This window comes from Plasmodium vinckei, assembly GCF_900681995.1.
Source record: "Plasmodium vinckei vinckei genome assembly, chromosome: PVVCY_13".
Lineage (NCBI taxonomy): Eukaryota > Apicomplexa > Aconoidasida > Haemosporida > Plasmodiidae > Plasmodium > Plasmodium vinckei.
This window is the reverse complement of record NC_051305.1, coordinates 315,041-338,917: the sequence shown is the minus strand read 5'-3', so window position 1 is coordinate 338,917 and position 23,877 is coordinate 315,041. Positions and strand designations below refer to the sequence as shown.

The 23,877-nt window shown below is 25.2% G+C and overlaps 4 protein-coding genes across 4 annotated transcripts; 2 read left to right on the top strand and 2 right to left on the bottom strand.

Moving 5' to 3' along the window:
• Positions 1–308: 308 nt before the first annotated feature.
• PVVCY_1300820 (TRAP-like protein) lies at positions 309–8,228 on the bottom strand (the record flags this gene model as incomplete). The annotated part of the gene is made up of 2 exons (XM_037634714.1): positions 309–7,987; positions 8,150–8,228. The coding sequence occupies 2 exons, from the start codon at positions 8,226–8,228 to the stop codon at positions 309–311; spliced, it is 7,758 nt and encodes a 2,585-aa protein (XP_037490772.1).
• Positions 8,229–10,767: 2,539 nt separating this feature from the next.
• On the top strand, positions 10,768–13,922 carry PVVCY_1300810 (geranylgeranyl transferase type-2 subunit alpha, putative; the record flags this gene model as incomplete). Its single annotated transcript, XM_037634713.1, has 8 exons — positions 10,768–11,026; positions 11,296–12,526; positions 12,670–12,792; positions 12,915–12,952; positions 13,050–13,170; positions 13,295–13,417; positions 13,515–13,595; positions 13,802–13,922. 8 exons carry the CDS (start codon positions 10,768–10,770, stop codon positions 13,920–13,922), a joined length of 2,097 nt encoding a protein of 698 aa, XP_037490771.1.
• Positions 13,923–14,749: 827 nt separating this feature from the next.
• PVVCY_1300800 (conserved Plasmodium protein, unknown function) lies at positions 14,750–20,083 on the bottom strand (the record flags this gene model as incomplete). Its single annotated transcript, XM_008623756.1, has 1 exon — positions 14,750–20,083. One exon carries the CDS (start codon positions 20,081–20,083, stop codon positions 14,750–14,752), a length of 5,334 nt encoding a protein of 1,777 aa, XP_008621978.1.
• A 2,169-nt stretch (positions 20,084–22,252) lies between these two features.
• Positions 22,253–23,759, top strand: PVVCY_1300790 (tRNA import protein tRIP, putative; the record flags this gene model as incomplete). The annotated part of the gene is made up of 2 exons (XM_008623755.1): positions 22,253–22,381; positions 22,683–23,759. The coding sequence occupies 2 exons, from the start codon at positions 22,253–22,255 to the stop codon at positions 23,757–23,759; spliced, it is 1,206 nt and encodes a 401-aa protein (XP_008621977.1).
• Positions 23,760–23,877: the final 118 nt, after the last annotated feature.

The following is a 23,877-nucleotide window of genomic DNA, read 5'->3' as shown; positions in this document are numbered from 1 at the left end:
TTTCAGCTAATAAAATTGCAGGATACGATATGTGTAAATAACACGTTATTATATATTGATTGTTTAGTGTTTTATTATGTGATTTCATGTTATTTTCTAATATTTTATTATTCATTTGAATTGCTATAATAAATGATGTTCATCAATTTGTGAATGCTCCATTATATAAATATTTATAAATATGTGTGTGCGCACTTAGATATATATTTATATAATATAACTTGGATAGTGACATAATTTTTTAATGATGTTGTCTTTAATTTAAAGAAGTGGTTTAAAAATATACACATTCTTACATTTGTATTTATCTATGACCAATCATCATTGGTGTAGCTAATATCGCCACATGATATTTCCTCTCCTTTATCATTGTTTATTATATTTTTTGGAGCCTCATCATACTCGAAAGTCATGATAGGATTTTCGTTAAGTTTGTAAGAATTAACTTTTTTAAGTACGTACATAGATACAAATACTATGAATATAGCACCGAATAATGACATACCTGCAAGTTTTAATATACTATTATTAGATGATTTGCTTTTTTCTTTTTCTTTTTCTTCATTACTAACACTTTCTAATGTGTTTTTTATGTCTTTTTGAATTTGTTCTGCTAGCCTTTTATCAACAGCATTAGACATATTTTTGTGAAAAGGATTTTTAGTATCATTGGAATCTATAATATAATTATTCTGACCAACAATAAGATATTTATTTTCATCGATTTTTCCTTGGGGCGATTTTTTGAAAAAAACTTTATGAACGCTTTTTGTATCTGAATAATATTTATAAGGATAATCATTTTTGTCGCCTGGAACTTTTTTTGATTTTTCTACGAAATCATCTAATATGGCTAATTGTTCGTTTGCATCATATTTACTTCCAGCGTCTTCAGTATTAACGTGTTCATTTACTACAGCACTAATTATTTCATTTATATGAGCATCATTGTTATTATCAATTACGATGATTTCTTCGGATTTTTCGGTGTTATCTTTTTCTGTAGATACATCGATTTTGTCTTTTATAATTGTTTGTTCGTGATTTACATCAGGTTTAGTAGGCGCTTCGTCATATTTTTCATTTATAGTAATTGTATTTTGTGAGGAATTAGTATTATCTTCTATTATTAATTTGTTTTCGTCTAATTCCTTATGCATAGGCACATCTTCTTTCTTTATATCAGCTTCTTCTTTCTTTATAACATCCTCTTCTTTCTTTATAACACCCTCTTCTTTCTTTATATCAGCCTCTTCTTTCTTTATATCAGTTTCGTCTTTCTTTATTGCATCCTCTTCTTTCTTTATAACATCCTCTTCTTTCTTTATAACACCCTCTTCTTTCTTTATATCAGCCTCTTCTTTCTTTATATCAGTTTCGTCTTTCTTTATTGCATCCTCTTCTTTCTTTATAACATCCTCTTCTTTCTTTATAGCAGCCTCTTCTTTCTTTATAGCAGCCTCTTCTTTTGTTTTTTGCATATTAGTACTATGATGTGGTAATGCATCTCCATCCACTTTAGTATCTATATTATATGACTTGTCTTCAAAACCTTTTTGGCTTATTTTTTCATTGTTATCACTTTTGTCTATATTATTATGTTCGTCTAAAATGCTATCTGCTTTATGTTCCATGTCTATGGGATTGTATTCATTGCTGCCATCTTTGGAATTATCAACGCTCAATTCTTTTTCTAAAATATCTTCAATATTTTTTTCATCTATTAATAATTTTTTCTCGTCATTATTTACTACTTCGTGTATAATTCTATCATTAGGTATAAGGCTTACCATATCTTTATTATTTTCACTTTCTTTTTGAATATCTTCCTTTCTTGATTCCATATGTATATTATCGTTAGGGTCACTATTTATATTTTGATTTACACTTTTATCGGTGTCTATTGTTTTAGATTGGCCATTAATAATATTACTCGTTGATGAGTCTGTATTTTGATTTGGGGCATTAATTATCTCTTCTTCATTATCATTATTATCACTATAATTTGTGGATTTAGTTGATTCGTATCCATCTAAATTTTCAATTGCCTCATCTTTATTTGAAATTTGTACACCATTTTCCTGAATAATTTTATCACCATCAATACCTTTTTCCTTATCAATAAGGCCATCGGCATCGATTGTATCAATTGGCTTGTGCTCTTCATCAGTTTTTTTTTCATCTAGAGGTTCATGTTCGTCTACTATTTTACTTTCATATACAGGGATATTTTCTTCTAATACTTTAGTTTCATCTAAAGGTGTATCTTCTTCTACTGGTATACTTTCTTCTAGAGGTTTATGGTCTTCTATTGCTTTAGTTTCTTCTATAGGTATATTTTCGCCTATTACTTTACTTTCATCAAGATGTGTATGCTCTTTTATTGCTTTACTTTCAACTAGAGGTTTATGCTCTTCTATTACTTTAGTTTCATATACAGGTATAATTTCTTCTAATGTTTTAGTTTCATCTAAATGTGCATCTTCTTTTAATATTTTAGTTTCTTCTACAGGTGTATCTCCTACTATTTTACTTTCATATGCAGGTATACTCTCTTCTACTGGTTTACTTTCAACTAGAGGTGTATGCTCTTCTGCTGGTTTACTTTCATATACAGGTATACTCTCATCTACTATTTTACTTTCAACTAGAGGCATATGCTCTTCTACTGGTTTAGTTTCTTCTATAGGTAGATTTTCTTCTACTGGTTTAGTTTCTTCTATAGGTAGATTTTCTTCTACTGGTTTAGTTTCATCTAAAGGTATACTCTCTTCTATTGGTTTACTTTCATATACAGGCATATCCTCTTCTAATGTTTTAGTTTCATCTAAAGGTGTATGATCTTCTATTATTTTAGTTTCATATACAGGTATACTCTCTTCTACTGGTTTACTTTCTTCTAGAGGTTTATGCTCTTCTATTGCTTTAGTTTCTTCTATAGGTATATTTTCGCCTATTACTTTATTTTCATCCAGATGTTTATGCTCATTTATTGCTCTACTTTCAACTAGAGGTTTATGCTCTTCTATTACTTTAGTTTCAATTATAGGTTTATGCTCTTCTATTGCTTTATTTTCTTCTATAGATAGATTTTCTTCTACTGGTTTAGTTTCATCTAAAGGTATACTCTCTTCTATTGGTTTGCTTTCATATACAGACATATCCTCTTCTAATGTTTTAGTTTCATCTAAAGATGTATGCTCTTCTACTGGTTTACTTTCATATGTAGGTATACTGTCTTCTATAGGTATACTTTCTTCTATTGTTTTAGTTTCTTCTATAGGTAGATTTTCTTCTATTGTTTTAGTTTCTTCTAGAGGTATATGCTCTTCCAGTGGTTTAGTTTCATCTAAAGATATACTCTCTTCTATTGGTTTACTTTCATATACAGGCATATCCTCTTCTAATGTTTTAGTTTCATCTAAAGGTTTATGTTCTTCTATTGTTTTACTTTCATCCAGAGGTGTGTGCTCTTCTATTGGTTTAGTTTCATATACAGGTCTATCTTCTTCTATTATTTTAGTTTCATATACAGGTGTATCTTCTCCTATTACTTTAGTTTCTTCTATAGGTATATTTTCTCCTATTGTTTTAGTTTCTTCTATAGGTAGATTTTCTTCTACTGGTTTAGTTTCATCTAGAGGTATACTCTCTTCTATTGGTTTACTTTCATATACAGACATATCCTCTTCTATTGCTTTACTTTCATCTAGAGGTGTATGCTCTTCTACTGGTTTACTTTCATATGCAGGTATACTGTCTTCTATAGGTATACTTTCTTCTATTGTTTTAGTTTCATATACAGGTATATCTTCTTCTATTACTTTACTTTCATCAAGATGTTTATGCTCTTCTACTATTTTACTTCCTTCTAAAGGTGTATCTTCTTCTATTACTTTAGTTTCATATACAGGTATACTCTCTTCTACTGGTTTACTTTCAACTAGCGGTGTGTGCTCTTCTACAGGTTTACTTTCATATACAGGTGTATCTTCTCCTATTGCTTTAGTTTTTTCTATAGGTATATTTTCTTCTATTACTTTACTTTCATCTAGAGGTATACTCTCTTCTACTGGTTTAGTTTCATATACAGGTTTATACTCTTCTACAGGTTTACTTTCATATACAGGTGTATCTTCTTCTATTATTTTAGTTTCATATACAGGTATACTCTCTTCTAATGTTTTAGTTTCATCTAAAGGTTTATATTCTTTTACTGGTTTACTTTCTTCTAGAGGTGTATCTTCTTCTATTATTTTAGTTTCATATGAAGGTATACTCTCTTCTATTGGTTTACTTTTATATACAGACATACCCTCTTCTAATGTTTTAGTTTCATCTAAAGGTGTATTTTCTTCTACTGGTTTACTTTCTTCTAGAGGTATATGCTCTTCCAGTGGTTTAGTTTCATATACAGGTTTATGCTCTTCCAGTGGTTTAGTTTCATATACAGGTTTATGCTCTTCTATTACTTTAGTTTCATATACAGGTATAACTTCTTCTAATGTTTTAGTTTCATCTAAAGGTGTATTTTCTTCTATTGTTTTAGTTTCTTCTAGAGGTATATTTTCGTCTACTGGTTTACTTTCATCCAGAGGTTTATGCTCTTCTGTTACTTTTGTTTCAACTAGAGGTATATCTTCTTCTGTTGCTTTAGTTTCTTCTAGAGGTATACTCTCTTCTACTGGTTTACTTTCAACTAGCGGTGTGTGCTCTTCTACAGGTTTACTTTCATATACAGGTGTATCTTCTTCTATTGCTTTAGTTTCTTCTAGAGGTATATGCTCTTCTATTACTTTAGTTTCATATACAGGTATAACTTCTTCTACTGGTATACTTTCTTCTAGAGGTTTATGCTCTTCTACTGGTTTAGTTTCATATGAAGGTATACTCTCTTCTATTGGTTTACTTTCATCTAGAGGTATATGCTCTTCTACTGGTTTAGTTTCATATGAAGGTATATTCTCTTCTATTGGTTTACTTTCATATACAGGCATATCCTCTTCTAATGTTTTAGTTTCATCTAAAGGTATATTTTCTTCTATTGTTTTAGTTTCTTCTAGAGGTATATTTTCTTCTACTGGTTTACTTTCATCCAGAGGTTTATGCTCTTCTATTACTTCACTTTCAACTAGAGGTGTATCTTCTTCTATTGCTTTAGTTTCTTCTATAGGTAGATTTCCTTCTATTACTTTACTTTCATCTAGAGGTGTGTGCTCTTCTATTGGTTTAGTTTCATATACAGGTGTATGCTCTTCTACTGGTTTACTTTCATATGCAGGTATACTGTCTTCTATAGGTATACTTTCTTCTATTGTTTTAGTTTCATCTAAAGGTTTATGTTCTTCTATTGTTTTACTTTCTTCTAGTGGTTTAGTTTCATATACAGGTATAACTTCTTCTAATGTTTTAGTTTCATTTAAAGGTGTGTGCTCTTCTACAGGTTTACTTTTATATACAGGTGTATCTTCTCCTATTGGTTTCGTTTCTTCTATAGGTATATTTTCGTCTATTACTTTACTTTCATCCAGAGGTTTATGCTCTTCTGTTACTTTTGTTTCAACTAGAGGTATATCTTCTTCTGTTGCTTTAGTTTCTTCTAGAGGTATACTCTCTTCTACTGGTTTACTTTCATCTAGAGGTGTGTGCTCTTCTATTGGTTTAGTTTCATATGAAGGTATACTCTCTTCTACTGGTTTACTTTCAACTAGAGGTATATTTTCTTCTATTACTTTACTTTCATCTAGAGGTGTGTGCTCTTCTACTGGTTTACTTTCAACTAGAGGTATATTTTCTTCTATTACTTTACTTTCATCCAGAGGTTTATGCTCTTCTGCTGGTTTACTTTCAACTAGAGGTATATTTTCTTCTATTACTTTACTTTCATCCAGAGGTTTATGCTCTTCTGCTGGTTTACTTTCAACTAAAGGTTTATGTTCTCCTAATTTTTTGTTTTCATCTAATGTAGATTGTGATTCTATAATTTTAGTGTCATCTACTGGAATGTTCTTGCTTAAAATACTGCTATCTGATACAATTGTCTTTGCGTTTTCAGTGTTTTCTTCGCTTTCTTTATTTTCTGCATTTTCTTTTTCTGTTATTTTATTCAATTCTTGGTTGTCAACTATTTCTTTGTCTTTTTTTTCAACTTCACTTTTTGTTTTATCTGGAAATATTTGTTTATCTTCATATTTCTCTATATTTGATTCTGATTCTTCTTTTTCTTTTGGCAATTCTTGTTTATTAGGTTCTACACTCCCATTATTTTCTTCGTGTTCGGGACTTGCATATTTGGGAACAGGTTTCATTTCAGATGTGTTATCAACCCTCATATTATTATTAATTGGAATTTGGCCAGTATTTTTATCAATAGCTTTTGATTCTTGATTTTCGACAATTATATTTTCTTCAGATTTATCTTCATCTTGTGAATCATCGATGGAATGATCAGTATTCTGATTATTTCCTTTTAATTTATTTTTTTCGAATATTCGTATATTGGTTGGATTTTTAATAATATTTTCACCTGAATTATTATTAGTTTCAGATATTTTCTTATCCACTTCACCATTTTGTTTGGGTTGATACTTTTCAAGTATCTTGATCTCTTGGTCAGAATCCCCATCTTTATGGATTTCGTGGTTGTCTTCTTCTTTTTTTGAATCAGATATTTCTGAAACATACTTTTTTAAGGTTGATTCCTCAGATTTTGCGTGTTGGGGAGTCGATATTTCCGAAATTTTACTCGTATCAGTGAGATCTTCTGAATTTTCTTTTGTTTCTTCTTCATATCCTGGAGGGTTCATATTCAAAAGAGCATATTGCTTGTTTATCATTGTCTTTACTTTATTGTCTATGAATTCATGTATTGATTTAATTTTTCGTGCACTAGCTTGGGCTTCTGTTTCTCCATCTCGCATTTGCTCTATAACTTTTCGTTCAATAATATCATGATATTCTTGTTCTTTTGCTTCTCCGTTAAGCTTATGTATTAATTTTTTATGTTCATTTTCATCTCTACTTTTTCTTTGCTCTTCCGTGCAAGGTGGCAAATCATCACATTCTTCATAATTTTCTGTAATTTCATTATCTGAAACATAAGGACTAAATTTATAACCAGCATCGCATGTACCCCTACAATTATATATTATATTAGAGCATTCAATTTTAAAATCTTCCTTAACGGATAATGTATAATCAAAAGCATTGTTGCAAGTTGGGGTATAATAATTTAAAAATTGACTAGCTTTTGTTCGAGTAATATTTAAAGGAATTTCTTTTCGTCGTTGTCTAAATTCACATGGGCCAAACCAATCAGACCAATCATTATATTTATTGCAAAGTGATCCATATGTTAAATGATAACAAAATTTCTTTACACTGATAACTACTCTATTATCATAATTACTAGAAAGCAAATGCGCAAGAGGATACAGTTCGTCTCCGTCAAGCTTCGTTTCTGAAAGACTATAAACTCGATCAGAAGCATATGAAGTTCTTTGCGTAATAAAATAAATACCTAAGTTCTGATCTCTTTTATCCCTAATAAAATTTATTGTTTCATCACTGTAATCTGTTAAATCTTTACTTGTAAATGCCTTGCAAATAATTATAACATTTTTTTGATTTTTCATTACTGGATTGCTTAATATAACATTTTTATGGTAGTCTGTTATTGCATTTTTTAAATCGGTTTTTTTCGGCGTGTAATGAACATATTTTTTATATGCTTCTTTAATTTCACGAGAAAGTGGGTGTTTTTTTATTTTCCCAATAGTTTGAAGATTTTTATATATTATCTTATCATCAAAAATTGAAATTGAAATAATATTTCCTACACTTAATCTCATATAATTTATTGTGCCCATAATCGCATATATTAAGTCGACTAAAAATGCTTCATTATTAACTTCTTCTGCACTTATTAGAAAATGAATGTTCATTCCCTTACAAAAATCAAAAATAAACGGAGGTGGCGCCTCAAGTTCTACAAAAGAAATAATTAAATATGTATGAATGTGTAATACACGAAGAAAGGAAAATGCATATGCAATACATTTATATATTTTTTATCAAATAATAATATGTAAAGATTTTGATTCAATCGAATGTATTATTATCTATGTCTTTTTAATATTATAGTTATTACCCACAAATGATTTCTTCAGTCTTGACCCAAACGAGAAGCTGAAAAGACTGAAAATAGCTAAAATAAAAAAAAATTTCATCTTGGTATTTAAAAAAAAAGAAAACGCATTAGGATTTTTAAAATATTTGAATTAAAGTTAAAAATGCATTTATTATAGAATAAATAATTGCTGTATAGTTTTTCGAAAGTCTAGTTTAATCTCATTGTTGATTCTATATATAGATGCAACCACATTTTTATAATTTATTAGAAATTATTTATATAGTGCATCTTATATACTTTTTAAATCTGTACAATATATAATTTATTTTTACTTTTTTATGTATTCACATAACATCATAAATAATATATTACTGTATACACATACAACATATCACTTATTATAATTATGCATATTTATAAACAAAAACTTTATGAATCAATATAAACAAAATAAAGGTGCCATATGCAATCGAATAAACTATAAAATAATCGAAAAAATATAATTTTATAGGATATATATAATTTGAAGGTGGCTGTCTTTTTTTTATTCTACTGATAATACAATATTAAAAAAGCTAAGCATTATGTAAAGGTTATGATATTACTATGATTAAAAAATAAAACAGAACACCGTGGAAATATGTATATATTTACATTATGTTTTTATTTTACAATTAATAAAATTATAATTAACACCAGAACCAATTATAAAATGAATGCATGCAAAAAAAAAATTCAATTGTTAATAAAATGCTAAAAGTGTACAAGCCCCCGATAAAAGTAACGTGACCAAATGATACAAAATTGCCCTATTTTATTTTTATATATTTTTTGTCTTTTATTTTTATGCATTTCTTCCATCTCAAATAAAAACTTAATAAATTATCAAGTATATAATGATAAAATTATTTTTTAATTAATTCATATTTTTTACTAGTATGACGTAATTTTTTGGCTGTATTTAATTTTCTCGGGAACTGTTTCGAGCAGAGAATGACTTATGAGTGTATATAAAAAAAGTTGTTAATATTATATTTTTATTTGTTTGCATGCCAAAGTTTATGAATGAGTATACATTTATAGGATAATAAGCCGGAAAAAAAATTGCATTTCCAAATAAATTAAGATTATTATATGTCATTTTTTAAATGATATTGTTATTTTTTATAGCTATATAAGTGTGTAAAGAAATTATTTTATCTTTAATTCTTTTGGCATGTGAAATATTCGTGGATTATAGAATAAGGCTAACAAATAAATAAATATATGTATACATTTTTCGACTTATATAGAATTAACGAAAATCTCTATTTTATTATATAGAATCATTCTATATGTTCTATATCAAACGATATATCATAAAATGGAAAAAATATTTATTTTATCCTGCATAGTTAAAGACAAGTTAAAGCATTAGTTTGTATATGCCAACAGCACACACATGTATATAGATATTCTTCTATCTTATTTATTTTTTTTAAATACATTTTATTGGGTTGTAAATGCTATAAATAATAAGGATTTTACATAATATAATTTTCCAAAATAATTAAGAAATATATTCAGCTTAAAAAAATATGTGATAAAAATAATGATGTGTTTTTTATAAATTTTTACACGTCTCTATTTTATGATTTATAAGGCATTATAAAAATGAAAACAAGGGGAGACTTAAAATATAATATGCCTATTAATATATGTTGTACACTTTTGTGAAAATAAGCTACAAATGTAATTTAAAAAAGGTATATAAAAGATAAATTTATAACGATTTCAACCAATTTAACTATATTTTTTTAGATGCAATATACCATATATATATTATTTGAACCATTTGCTATTGGAAATATGAAAGTTCTTATAACACACACTAATCTGACCTTTTGGTTAGTTAAAAGGGAAATTCACAATGTTTGAAGTTTTCGTGTTTTTTAGTTTAAAATTATATAAATAAATATGGAGCTTAAAACAAATAATAATATGCATACCCATATGAATAATATATTCGTTTGGTATTTCTTTTTTATGTCATTTTTAAAAGGTGATGAGTATTTTTTATTTTAATAACTATTTGAGGTTTTGGTTTTTTTTCAATTCTATAATTTATTTAAGAGGTGGTATTTCATCGTTTGAAATAAAATTATATTTAACTTTTTATTTATGTTTATAAGCACACATAGAATCATTATTTAAATAGTAATCAGCAAAAAAAAGTAGAGTGATTATGCTATATTTCGTTGTATGATAATTTCTATACGCATTCATAAGTATAGCTTTATCTATGGTTTTATATGAGGTTTTTTACATAAGATTTTATTCTTAAATTTATTGGTTATTACTATATAAATATTCTGATTGATGTTACTAAAGTTGATATGGTTTTATTATTAATTTTGTTTATTGATTTTATAGTGTTTAATTCATTTTTTACGTATAATATTTTGGAATATTAATGACCTTAGTTTTTGATTTGGATCAAATCGCTGTTAAAAATATATTATAAATATAAATAATAACTATATAGGTTTAATGAGGAAATAAAATTCGATTAAGTATTTTCCTTGATATAAAGAATATAATATATAGAATATTATATAATATTAACCTAATTATATTTTGTTTACAATACAATAAAAATGCATGGTAGGAAAGCAAACAATTATAAAGAAGAAAATGGGAAGTTAGAAAAAGTTAAAGAACTTATTCCTGTTGTAAATGATTTAATTATAAAAAAAAAAGAATCTAAATATGAAAAAAAGTATATTCAAATGTCATCGGCAATTTTAAGTAAATGCCCTTATATCCAGACATTGTGGAATTACCGAAAGGAATATTTTGAATTCATAAAAGATGAACACTTAAACAGAAACGAAAAACATCCTAATGATACGAAAGGTTATATATTGCATGGAAAAAAACAAAAATAATAAATATGAAAAAATGAATATTATATAAATATGGGAATAAAACAATATATGTTTGTAAAGCAATCATCATATTTATAGCTACCTCCATTACACATTTAGCCATTGATGTAATTGTTATTATGAATTAAGAATATTATAAAAATTATTCATTTATATGTGTGTGATGGTTTATTGGGATTCTTATTTGTGTATATATATCGATTCCATATTATAATTTTTCCCCTTTTCCTAATGCAGGTGATAGTGAAGGAAAGATAAGTGAAGAATTTAAGAATGAGTTAAAAGAAATGATGGAAAATGAGAATTCAATGATTGAAGACATTTTAGTTAAATTTAGCAAATGTAACGAATTATGGTTTCATAAACTTTGGATAATTAAATATTGCATAAAAAATGATTTAATAGATCTTAAATATTTATTAAATGAGCTAGAATACTGTAAAAATTCTCTTCATATAGATGACAGAAATTATCATTGCTGGAATTATCGATCTTATATAATATCTTGCATAAATATATATGAAAAAAAAACAAAAGAAAAATTACCAAAAAATATGGACAGTATTGAAATAAATGAAAATGATAAAAACAAAGATGTAGAACAAAATGTGAACAATTTTAATGTTCAAACATCTAATTGTGAATTATCCAAATTACTAATTGAACGTAATTTTTCGAATTTTTCTGCATGGTATTTAAAATATTCTCTAAAAGAGGAATTAATTAATATTAATGAAGAGTTGGAATTAATAAAGAATGCAATATTTACGGATCCTTCTGATCAAAGTTTATGGGAATACTATAGATGGTTTCTTTTTAAAAAAGGGAAACATGAAGAAGAAATATTTTTTATTACTTTAGAAAATAATTCTCTCTACATTTTTTTTCAAAATATTGTTAAAATAAATATAGACAAATCAAAATTTTATGATTCAAAAAACGAAGAAATATGTGGTGAATGGGATAGACAATTTATTATTAATAATAGCGAAAGTAAAAACCTTGAGTCTTGTATATACATTTTTAAAGTTAATGAAAGTGTTAACTTGAATAATTTTAGTTATTTAAAGTTGTCAATATGTTATTATAAATATAATATACATACGCCTCAAAATATAAATTATGAAGAAAACGTATTACAAGATTTGGTAATTGGCTATGATAACTTAATCCAAAATGATAAAAATCAGTATAATATTATATATGAAATAAATTTTGAAAACTTTTCAAAAAATTCCCATTTTAAATTGTTATTAAATTATAGTAAAGGAAATAGCAAAGAGAATCCATCCGTATGTAATAATAATTGTGTAAAAACATATACCAATTTGTATAAATATATAAATGATACAAATATACGCTTAAATCTAGCAAAAAATGTAAATTTTAATTTATTAAATCTTGAGCTTGAACAAATTAATGAATTGTTATCTTTAGAAAGTGATTGCAAATATGCACTATTTACAAAGTAAGTGTATAAGGAATAAAAAAATATTTTATAATCCATATGCCATATATGTGTGTGTTTGTGGTTATTTGATATATCTATATTTAGATAGATACATGTATGTTATATATTCATTACACACATCATATTTCAATTTTTTCCAGATATGAAATACTAAAAAAACTTGAAAGATTTGATGAGGCTTTTGAAGTTATTGATAAATTAAAAGAAATTGATAATATTAGGATAGAATATTATAATGATAAGGAATCTGAACTACGAATACAGTAAATTTTCATACATGATATTTTTGCTAATTTAAAAGCATAAATACCATCATGCTTTATGCTTGTATATAGGCTCACATAATATCAGATTTATATGGATGTTTCATTTCTTTTTTTTACAGACAAAAAGTTTATGATTATTACCGAAGCTCTAAAAATGGTTAGATCCAAACTTATAATATATTATATGCATACATATTAATTCTTTGGCGTTTCAGTCAAATAAATTATAAATACATTTTAAATTTTATTAACAGAAGATTCTGATGAAATTCTCGATCTAAGTGGATTAAATATTGAAAACATAATTTACCCCTTTATGATCGAAGCATTTTATATCCAAAGAATTAATCTATCAAATAACCTCTTATTCGAATCGTAAGTGAAAATTTCAAGCAAAATAAAAAAAACGGGAATTATACAATTAAATTGTATATAGCTAAATTGAATGATAACACAGTTTTATTAATTTTATTATTTATGCGTTTTTTAATTCTATTAGGTGGTCAGGAAAATGCACAATAAATTTTTTATATAACTTAAAGGAGTTGCATTTACGCAGCAACAAAATAAAACAGTTGAGCATCCTTATGAAGAATTTATATAACCTAAAATTATTGGAAATGTAATATGCAAAAATATAATTATACCATTTAATTTATTTATTTCCTTTTCGATACATGTCTTTATCAATGCTGTGTGTCCTTTAACTTTCATTTCAGACTTGACGTGAGCAACAATGAGTTAGTAAAACTGGACGAAGAACTGGATAAATATGAGTTTGATACACCCCCTTTACTAAAGTAAGAATAATTAAGCTAAAAACATAATTGAAATACTTCATTTGAATATAATATCCATAAAATGCATTGTCTTTTTAATTAGTATTTAAATGAATGTTGAAAATATGTGGTTTTTAAATATAATTAAATTTATATGGGAACATATAATTATTTCTTAAAAATGAGCACACATGCATTTTATATACATATACATTATTTTTTTTAAGGGAAATAAATATCAGCAATAGCAATATCGTATTATTGTTAAATGACAAATACAAAAAAGTAAATAAATTGAGCAATCTTCATGTTACTTTTAAAAGCGATGAGGTTGTTTTATTAAGATAATAGTACCTCAAGATGGAAAAAATTGGATGAAAAACTATATTAAAAAAATAAAAATAAATATCCAAACTTTTAATTAATTTTTTTATTAATTTATGAAGAGAAGTGATATGCTGGCAAAATATGTCACAACATTTGATGCCTATATTCAAAAAAATTAATACATTATTTTGTATAAATGCATTTACATGTTTTTAAGTATAATGCATTTTGCTGAATAAAATAAGAATTAAGCATATATTATAAGGATTAAATCAAAAAAATCCGAATGTTTTTATGCGTTTTTTGTGATTACAAATTATAAATCAAATGATTGAAAAAACGGATAACCAAAGAGGAAAACAAAACAATCGTAAAAAGATTATAAAATACAAAATATATTAAAGAATTTGAAACAAAGACAAACATACACATATGTGTTATAAAAGCATCTATGTGCATAGGGATAAAAATTGTTTATATGCAAACGAAAAAAAGTTTTTATATTTTTTTTTAATAATCCGCGGTATTTGTATTTGGATCCCTCTATATGAGCTCATGTGTATATGAGCTATTTATGTATGCGCTGCTCAAAAAATCAAACATGTTATCTATAGACAAATTATTAAAAGAAAATTTTCAAATTATTACAGATATTCCAAGCTTTCAATTTTTATTTCATAGCTGGATTATGTCTATCAGTTTATAATTCCTTTTTTTTCAAGTTCTTTGGTTCTTTTCAGAATAGTTATTTACATTCCACTCTTTTCATTTAGTATTGATGATATAGAATGATTGTTTTTCATGTTATCTACTTTTTCGTAATGGTCACTATTATGCATATATATGATTTACTCATCATCTGAAATAAATAAATCATTTAAATTAGTTGGTGTATCATTATGTGTTTCCATGCATATCCCTTTATCAAGAGTATTATTTGGGTGGTTAATCTGTTGATTATTTTTTAATATATCTTGATTATTATACTCTATCATATTATTTTTATATACCGAACTTTTTTTATATTCAACTTTTTCCTCGTTACAAGATTCTTTAAAGAATAAGGTTTTATATAAAGCATTAAAGTTAAAAAAATATTCGTTTTTTTTATTTTTTAATAATATACTATCATATATTAAAAAATTATTATTTAATTTAAATTTATAAATATTATTATTATGTTTCAATATAAATGTGTTCATTTTGGGTATTATATTTTCTTTAGCATCGTTACTTCCTCTTTTTTTTTTAATACGCAATTTATATGGTTTTCCCGATTTTACTCGCTTTAACATACAGCTGCTCATATTAAAAGTATCATTACAGTCAATATTATCTTTATGGGCACTAGAATTTCCATTTCTTCGTCGACTTATACTGCTTCTCCTACTACTACTGCTTATGGAACCTTTGTTTTTGTATAAATCATGATGTGTCGATTTGATTATTTGATAGTAATGTTCATGCTTATCATTATTTCCATTTTGCGGATTTTGTTTTTCCTTTATATGTACTAAATCATTAGACATATATTTTGGTATATTATGAATGCTTTTAGAATTAGTTTGATCAGATATATATTCGTTCAATGATTCTTTACTAATATCACTAATTTTGTTGTATGTATGGCTTAAGTTATTACTCAAAGGATTATTAAAAGTTATAGGCTTTTGATCTTTAGAAAAATGTTCGATTTCTTTTTGTGTTTTCTCAATTTCAGAACGTAATAATTGAAAAATCGATTTTAAATTATCATTACATGAATATGTTTCCATAAATTCTTGAGCTAAATATCCAATTTTATTAAGATCGTTCATATAATTATTATTTTGTTTATTTATATAATCATTCGATGGATCATTGTTATTTTCACAAATTTCGTGTTTTTGGTTCTTTGGCTTTACATCAATTTGATCATCATTATACTTTTTATCCTTTCTTAATTTATTTTTTTTACAAAAGAAATTATAGAATGAATATTTCCCTCCATTTATATTTGAGTTATTAGACGGGATTGCATCATTTTCATCATTATCTTTATTTTCGCTTTGCACAGTATTCCATAACTTGTTCAATAAATTTTTTTTTTTTTTTTCGATTTGTGTTTTGCTATTTTTATTAGGACATGTTTTTTGAATTTTTATTTCCGTACTTGTAGTTTCACTTCTTTTATTATAATATAAATAAAAAGGGTTATTTTCAAAATGTTGAGTTTGTGTATTGTTGGGGTCGTTTCTTTTTTTATGTTTTTTATAATCTTCAATATGATCATCAGAAATTTTATTGTTTCCTTGTTTTTCGTTATAAACTGAAACAGCAACATTACCATGAGCATTATTTTTATTTTCCTCCCCATGTACAATATTTTGTGTATAATCCGTTTTTATTTCTCCATTTTTTTTCTTAGCAAATTGCTCTAATTTAATTTGTTGAGCATGCTCCTTATTTTTTTTAGTTTTTCCATTTTTTAAATTAGTCAGAATATATGCTTCATTTTGAATAGATATGTTGTCATCTTCATTATTATTATCATATGCACTGTTGATGCTTTTACAATTTGTATCATTTTTTATTTTCGATTTTTTTTTTTCTTTGTTTTTATTAACAACTTTTTGTTTGGTCATTCCATTTTTACGTACATTGGAACTGCCAAGAAATGCATCGCAAATAGGGTATGTTCGGGATACATTATTTTTTATATTGTTATTTAATTGGTCTTTATTTAGTTGCGTATTTTTCGGATTTATTGCATCATAGGTTTTTTTTTGTTTCGATTTTTCGTTATCATTAAAAGAGGAAGAATAATCATCAGAGTTTTGTTCATCATTATATTTTAAGTTATTAATTAAGTTCCAATGTTCGTATATATCAGAATGCCGTTTTTTTATGGATTTATTATGAATTTTATTTATTTCGTTTTGCTTTGTGCAATTGTGATTTTCTTCTTCATTACTTTCAGAACATGCATTTGAATATATATGTTTTTGTTCCTTTGCAATATTTAATTTGATATATTTAATATCATCCATAGAATAATTATAATTATGGTCTTTGTCTGCATTTCTCATATTACGGCTTGCATTGAAAATGTTTATAAATTTTGAGCTTTTATTTTTAATATGGTCTTCATGGCATTCGCCTATATTTAATTCTCTTTTATTTTCAGTGTGTGCTTTTTCGTTAGATTGTTTCGTATTTTGGTTTTCTCTATTTTTTTTTCGATTTATATGGGTATGATAATTTCCTTTATCAATGCTGATTAAGTTTTCGGTATTTTGATTTATATCTGCAATTTTAGCATTATCATTTCCTTGATATTGTTTTATAATTTTATTTTTATTTTTTTGACATTTTTCTTTCTTTTTTTTTTTTTCATCACTATGATTGCTATTGCTACTATGCATATTTTGTGGTTTTCTATCAGTGGGGATCTTCGAATATTTAGGAGTATGCTTATCATTATCATTAAAATAGTTGGTATTTTTACTTTTTCCAGGGTATGCTTCGTTATTACTATTGTTATTATAACAAGAATCGCTATTAAGGTTGTATTTTTTTTTCGTTGATTTAACATAATTTTCATTCAAATTTAAGTTATTACTTTCATTATCTTTATTATTGCAAATATTTCTAAGGTTATGAGGATCCTTAGATGCTATGTATTCATCAATGCATGACTTTAAATTGGTATTTTTTATTTTCTTATTTTGTGAATAATTATCGTTAATAGAATTATTACGTGAAAAAAGTTTTTTGATGTTACTGTTTTTATTTCTTAAAATATGTTTATTATCACAGTTTGTATCCTTCATATTTTTGCAATTATGAAGATCATTTAATTTATTTTTTGAACCCAAAAAATAATTGGTCGAAGCATTAGATGATGTAGCATAGTACGAAGAATTAATATCATTTGGTAATTCTTCACCTAGTTGTATTTTTTCCCGATTTTTAAAATCTTCACGTTTTTCTATATTATCGTTTCTGTTTCCTATTTCATTTCCTTTCCCCTTTTTCTTTTCATTGTGTTCAAATGCCGAAGAAGGTACTCCTTTAAGAATAGCGTTTGAGCGACAATTATCTTCATTTATTACTCCTTTCTTATAGGAAGTATCATTTTTCATCGTATTTTTATTATTAATATACATATTTTGATATTGATCAAGTGATTCTAGTTTTAATTTATTTATTGAATATGCATTATAATTACTATTTTGTATGTTTTGTATTTCCGGTGCATTCTTAAGTATATTTGAAAATCTCATTGATACGCCTGATTTTCCATTAGCATTTGAAAAATTTACATTTTTCCCGTCGAATTTATAATTCTTATCATCTGCATAGTTATCTACATAGTTTTCCATATTGTTGTGATTATTATTTCCGTAATTAGTGATGTTATGATGATTATCAAAATTGTTAGTGCGCATTGGATTCGCATAATTATCTGGTAAATTAGGGTGATCAAAATCGTGGGTCATTTTGATAATATTTTTTTTTACATAATTAGACATGACAAATGGGTTATTTTCTTTCATTTTTATATTGTTTTCATTTTTAGATATATTTAATTGTGTTTGATGATCTTTGATTTCTTGATTCAATAAATTTATATAGATATTATTTTTATAATCCTCTTTATCTAAAAATTTTAAATTTTCACAAGAAATATTATTTGATTTATTTTTGAGGTTATCTTTTAAACCTTTTTCGCCTCTTTTATCTTTATAATAAATTTCATTAAAACGATATTCTGATACATCGTTTCCCTTTTTATTTTCATTGTTATGCATTGACTGCTTTTCCATAATATCTCTATAATACGAACCCTCGTCAAATAAATGTTTCATATTAAGATTGCAATTTTTACTATCTTGATAATATTTTTTATTATCATTCACGCAGGTGTTATTGATATAGTTAGAGGGATCGCAGGCACCACCAATATTACTAATGTTGCCGATTGCGTCCTCATTATTATCATCCTCGGTTTTATCATTTTTTATACCTTTGCTGTCATATGAATATCTGTTTTTTCTTTTATTTTCTAGAAAGGTTAAAATACCTCGATTCATATTATTACTTTTATTAATATTCATATTATTAAAAACGTTATATATTTTGTTTCGATTAGAGTTGGCTGCATTTTTTCTATTATTATTGGTATTGCTAATTTTTTGATTGTCTTTCTTTTCATCATCAACTAAACATAGTTCATCGTTTTCTTTTAATATTATTTTAGTTTTGCTTTCCTTAACATAGTCGTTATTTTTATTTGCCACAATACCCTTATACACTGGATAATCTTTTTTTGGTATGCTTTTGTTATTATTATTGTTATTATATGGGTTATCATTCTCATAACAATCGTCAATATCATAGCATTCATCGATGTCAAAATGATTCCCCTTATAATTGCCAGTTTGATTATTGGTGTAATAATTTCGAATATGGAGAATTGAATTATTACTATTTATATGATTATTGTAATATGCATTATTTGGGTTTTTACTGTTGTTTTTTAAATTATTATTTTTGATAGATGAAGTGGAACTACTAATATCATCATTATTAATTTTTTGGAGTATAGTATCATAATTATTTGTTATGTTTTTAATTCCTTTATTTGTGTCTGCTATTAAATTTTTATAATGATTATTTACCATATTAATAAATAAATCATTATTTTCATTAATATCATCGTCGATGTCTTCATTATATTTATATTCATGTTTGATATGTTTTTTAGCTAATCTAGTATCATTTATTTCATCAAAATGCCTACTCATGTTATCACTTGAGCTTTTTTCATAATTCATAAATTTATTTTGATATGAATATTCTGGTATTGCTTTATTGTGATTATAGTCGTAATTACTATTTGGATGTACATCAATTTTATTTTGGTTCCAATCAAAATGGTTCGTTTTTTCCTTATGCATTCTACTAGAATAATGCATATATCTGTCATCTCTATCTCTATACCTTTTTTGGATATTGAATTCATTCAAATACTTATTTTCATTATGTTGCATACCATTTCTTATATTCGATTTTTCATAATGATTTTGATATGCTTCACTACTGCAGCTTCTATCATCTTTTGAATTGAAAATACTCACTAAACTGTTGTTAGTTCTGAGTTCATCTTTCAAGCTATCTATATCAACACATTTGTGCATTTTCCTTTATATAACTGTAATTTACTCATATCTTAAATTGGAGAGTTAAATCATAATAAGAAGAAAGCGGACAAATAGGTGCAAAGCTATTTATTCGATGCACGTATATATATTTAATTATATGCTTACATGTGTGCATATATGTACTTTTTGTTTGAATATGTTATTATATTTTTACATATTAATAAATATGTATATACATACATATATAGTGTTCAACAAGTAGAAAAGGAATAAAATATGATATCATATATGTATATCCTTTGAATCAAGTCAAAATTACAATACTAAAAAAAATAATTAATATATAAAAAAAAAATACATAGCGAAGGATACACTTTTTATATCTCTGTGTATATATATTGTGATGAAACACCTACGCATATATATTATTAAATAAATCAAAAAGTTATAATTTTTCTGCAATTTAAATTTGTTATATATATTGATTATACATAAAAATGATCATTATTTATTTCTATGTATTTTAATAATATCGGTTTGTAATTTAATATGATAGTATAATTGTGATACATAAAAAAAATTAATAAAATCATATAGATATATTCATCATTATCGAAGTTATCTATGCCAATAAAAATAATTATGTTAGCAGAATATTGTTCCTTTATATAGAACTAGCTAACAATAATGTATATTTAAATATTTGTAAAATTGTTATACACTTTAGAAAAAATGTGAAAATGTAAAAAAAATATATATAAATATTTATGCATATACGAATTATGAAAAAATGAAATTTCAAAATTTATATTAACATACAAAAAATATGATCACATATTTTTTAAAAGTATAATTACAATTTTCCATTAGAATTAAAAAAAAATTATTAAAAAATCTTTTAATAAAGGTATATAGTAATTTTAATTAAATGCTTCTAAGATATTCTTTATTCAAATGTGAAAAAATTAAACAGGAGGAAATTAACTAGGTTTTATTAATATTATATTATTACTACTATCAATATTTTGTTAGCTATTTTGCGTATGCATAATTATATTACAAATTTTTTGAGGTCTTATGAAAACAATGCATTAAATTAGCGTTATATAGGTTTGGAGAATAGTGGAAATTATAAATGGAATAAAATAGAGATTCTTTTAAAAAAGACGAATTGTTCTCATATAATAATGAAAGATATTCCGTATGATATTAACCATAACAAAGTTATTCCTTATCTTTTTTTAAGTAAAGGATAATGAAAATGAAAAAAAAAAGTGAAAAGTATAATATGTATTCGATGTATGGATGAATATGTGTTATACTTATTTCCTTGAATAGAGAAATAATAAAGTGTTGTAATTTCATTTTATGTAAACTTATTACTGTGTGGGAATTAAAGTAAAAATCGGAATTTAATATGCTTAATTATGTACAATTGTATACTTTTTATTATTTTCTATATTTTCCAATGCTATTATGCATTTGTATCTATATAAATAATTCGTCGTAAATTTCTATGATATATAAATTGTATAAATAAATTCAAACTGTTGGCAAATTTAACGACTGAATAAATTATTTATATATATTTTTTGTGAGCATCTATATATTTGTTCACGTATCATTGTTATATTATATTAAAAAATTGTATATATATGCAAAACAGGGTTTGCATAAACGAATATATATTTTCCCCCATTTTTTTTAATTAATATTAAAGTAAATATAATAAGTTCTTTACAAAGTTAATAAAATTTTCTTTAATTTTGGAAAAAATAGATAGAAAAATAAATAGTAGCTTTTAAGGTTATATATTAATTATATATAAATCCCAATTAAAAAAATAATTTGTACATACCATATCTACATGTATACGTAATAAAAAAAAGCAAAAATATTAGTATATATATGACAAAAAAAACATATCTTAAAATATGTAAGTTTTATTTAAAAAAAAGAATATATAAGAAGTAATTTTTAATATATTTTATGACATATACCATCATCACATAATCTCATCGATTTGGCAAATAAATATGATATTTTTTTCAAACAAAAATATAAAATATAACGAAGAGTAAACAAACAGAAACACTACATTTTTTGTGTATAACAAAAAAAGTAATTAAGAATTTACACACATATATGTAATATTCGATATTATATACCCCCAACTTTTTTAATAAGATATATTTGTTGAAAAGAATGAGTACTTTATACTTGGTTGAGGATGATATTAAATCAGATATATTGAAATTGATTCTTGATTTTATTCAAATTAATATAGTAGAAAATGATGATAACGTTGCTTTTCCAGAGATAAAATATAGCCAGGTAAAATAATTACACTTATATATATGCCTTAACTTCTATATATTAGTGCATGCTGTGGGCATATGCTTCACAACCTAATTATCATAAAACTGTTAAAGTTCTATATTTAAAAATTTCTATATTTATATAAAAATATTAACAATACTAATAATTTATTTTTTCTAATGATAGTTGATATTAAAAAATTAGAAGTTCTTTATGATGCATATGTACATGTTTTTAACTACATACCCCCACAAAAAACTTTTTTGTGTTATTCATACTTAAAAATTTTGTGAATTTTTAATTTTTTGTTTTATAGAAAATATCCTATGAGCATAACGACAAAACCTATAAAGAATTTTTTTGTTCTCTTTATGCTATAATCGACACGTATAATTGCTACAGTCAATTTTTTTGTGAAGATGAAGACAAAGTAAGCGAGAGTGAAGAATTTATTTTTAACCTAGCTAGCGACAAGTTTAAATTAAAGCCACTTGATATGAAACATTTGAATGATATATTAAGAGAAAGATCTTATATTGTATCGGACAAACATGCATCTTTAGTAGATATATTTTATTTCTGTTGTGTTTATAAAATATTAAAACCAATGTCTGCAAAGGAAAAAGTAGAATATTATCATATTTGTAGGTGGTATATACATCTTCAAGAAACATTGATATGCGAATTTGTTAAATCACACAAACTAGATATGCAAACCAGTGTTGAAAATTTACTAAATACTAGAATTTTAACATACACAAATGAAAAGGGAAACAATGAACAAATGGGATCAAAGAAAAATAAAGGTAATAAAAAAAATGGAGATTCGAAAGATAATAATGGAAAAAAGAAAAATAATAATGCAGAAAATAAAGATGCAGAAGAAACCAGAAGTTTAGATGATATATCGAGATTAAATATTGTTGTTGGATATGTAGAAAGTGTGGAAATTCATTCAGGAGCTGACACATTGTATTGTTTAAAAGTAAATGTAGGTGAAGATCAAGTAAGGGATATATGTAGTGGTTTACGAAATAAAAAAAATCCAGAAGATTTATTAAATAAATATGTTTTAGTTTTAGCAAATTTAAAAGAAAAGTTATTAAGAGGACGAAAAAGTTTTGGTATGGTTTTATGTGGATCCTTTGAAGAAAGAGTCGAATTACTTGTTCCACCACCTGGTGTTAAAGTTGGAGAAAGAATTACATTTGAAAATGTGAATACAACTAGTTTACCCGATAAAACATTAAGCTCTGTTAAAGAGAAAAATGCATTTTTTCTTATTCAGCCAAATTTCGTTATAAACAATGGAGTTGCCTTTTATAAAGAAAACAAATGGCTATCATCTCAAGGAGAAATCACATGTGCCCTAGATCAAGGAACAATATCATAATTTTTACACTTGAAATAGCATGTATATGTATATATATAATTAAACCATTTAGATATAATTCTAAATATGTTAGCTGAAAAGCAAGCTTATTTAGCTCTGTATAATATGTGATAACTGG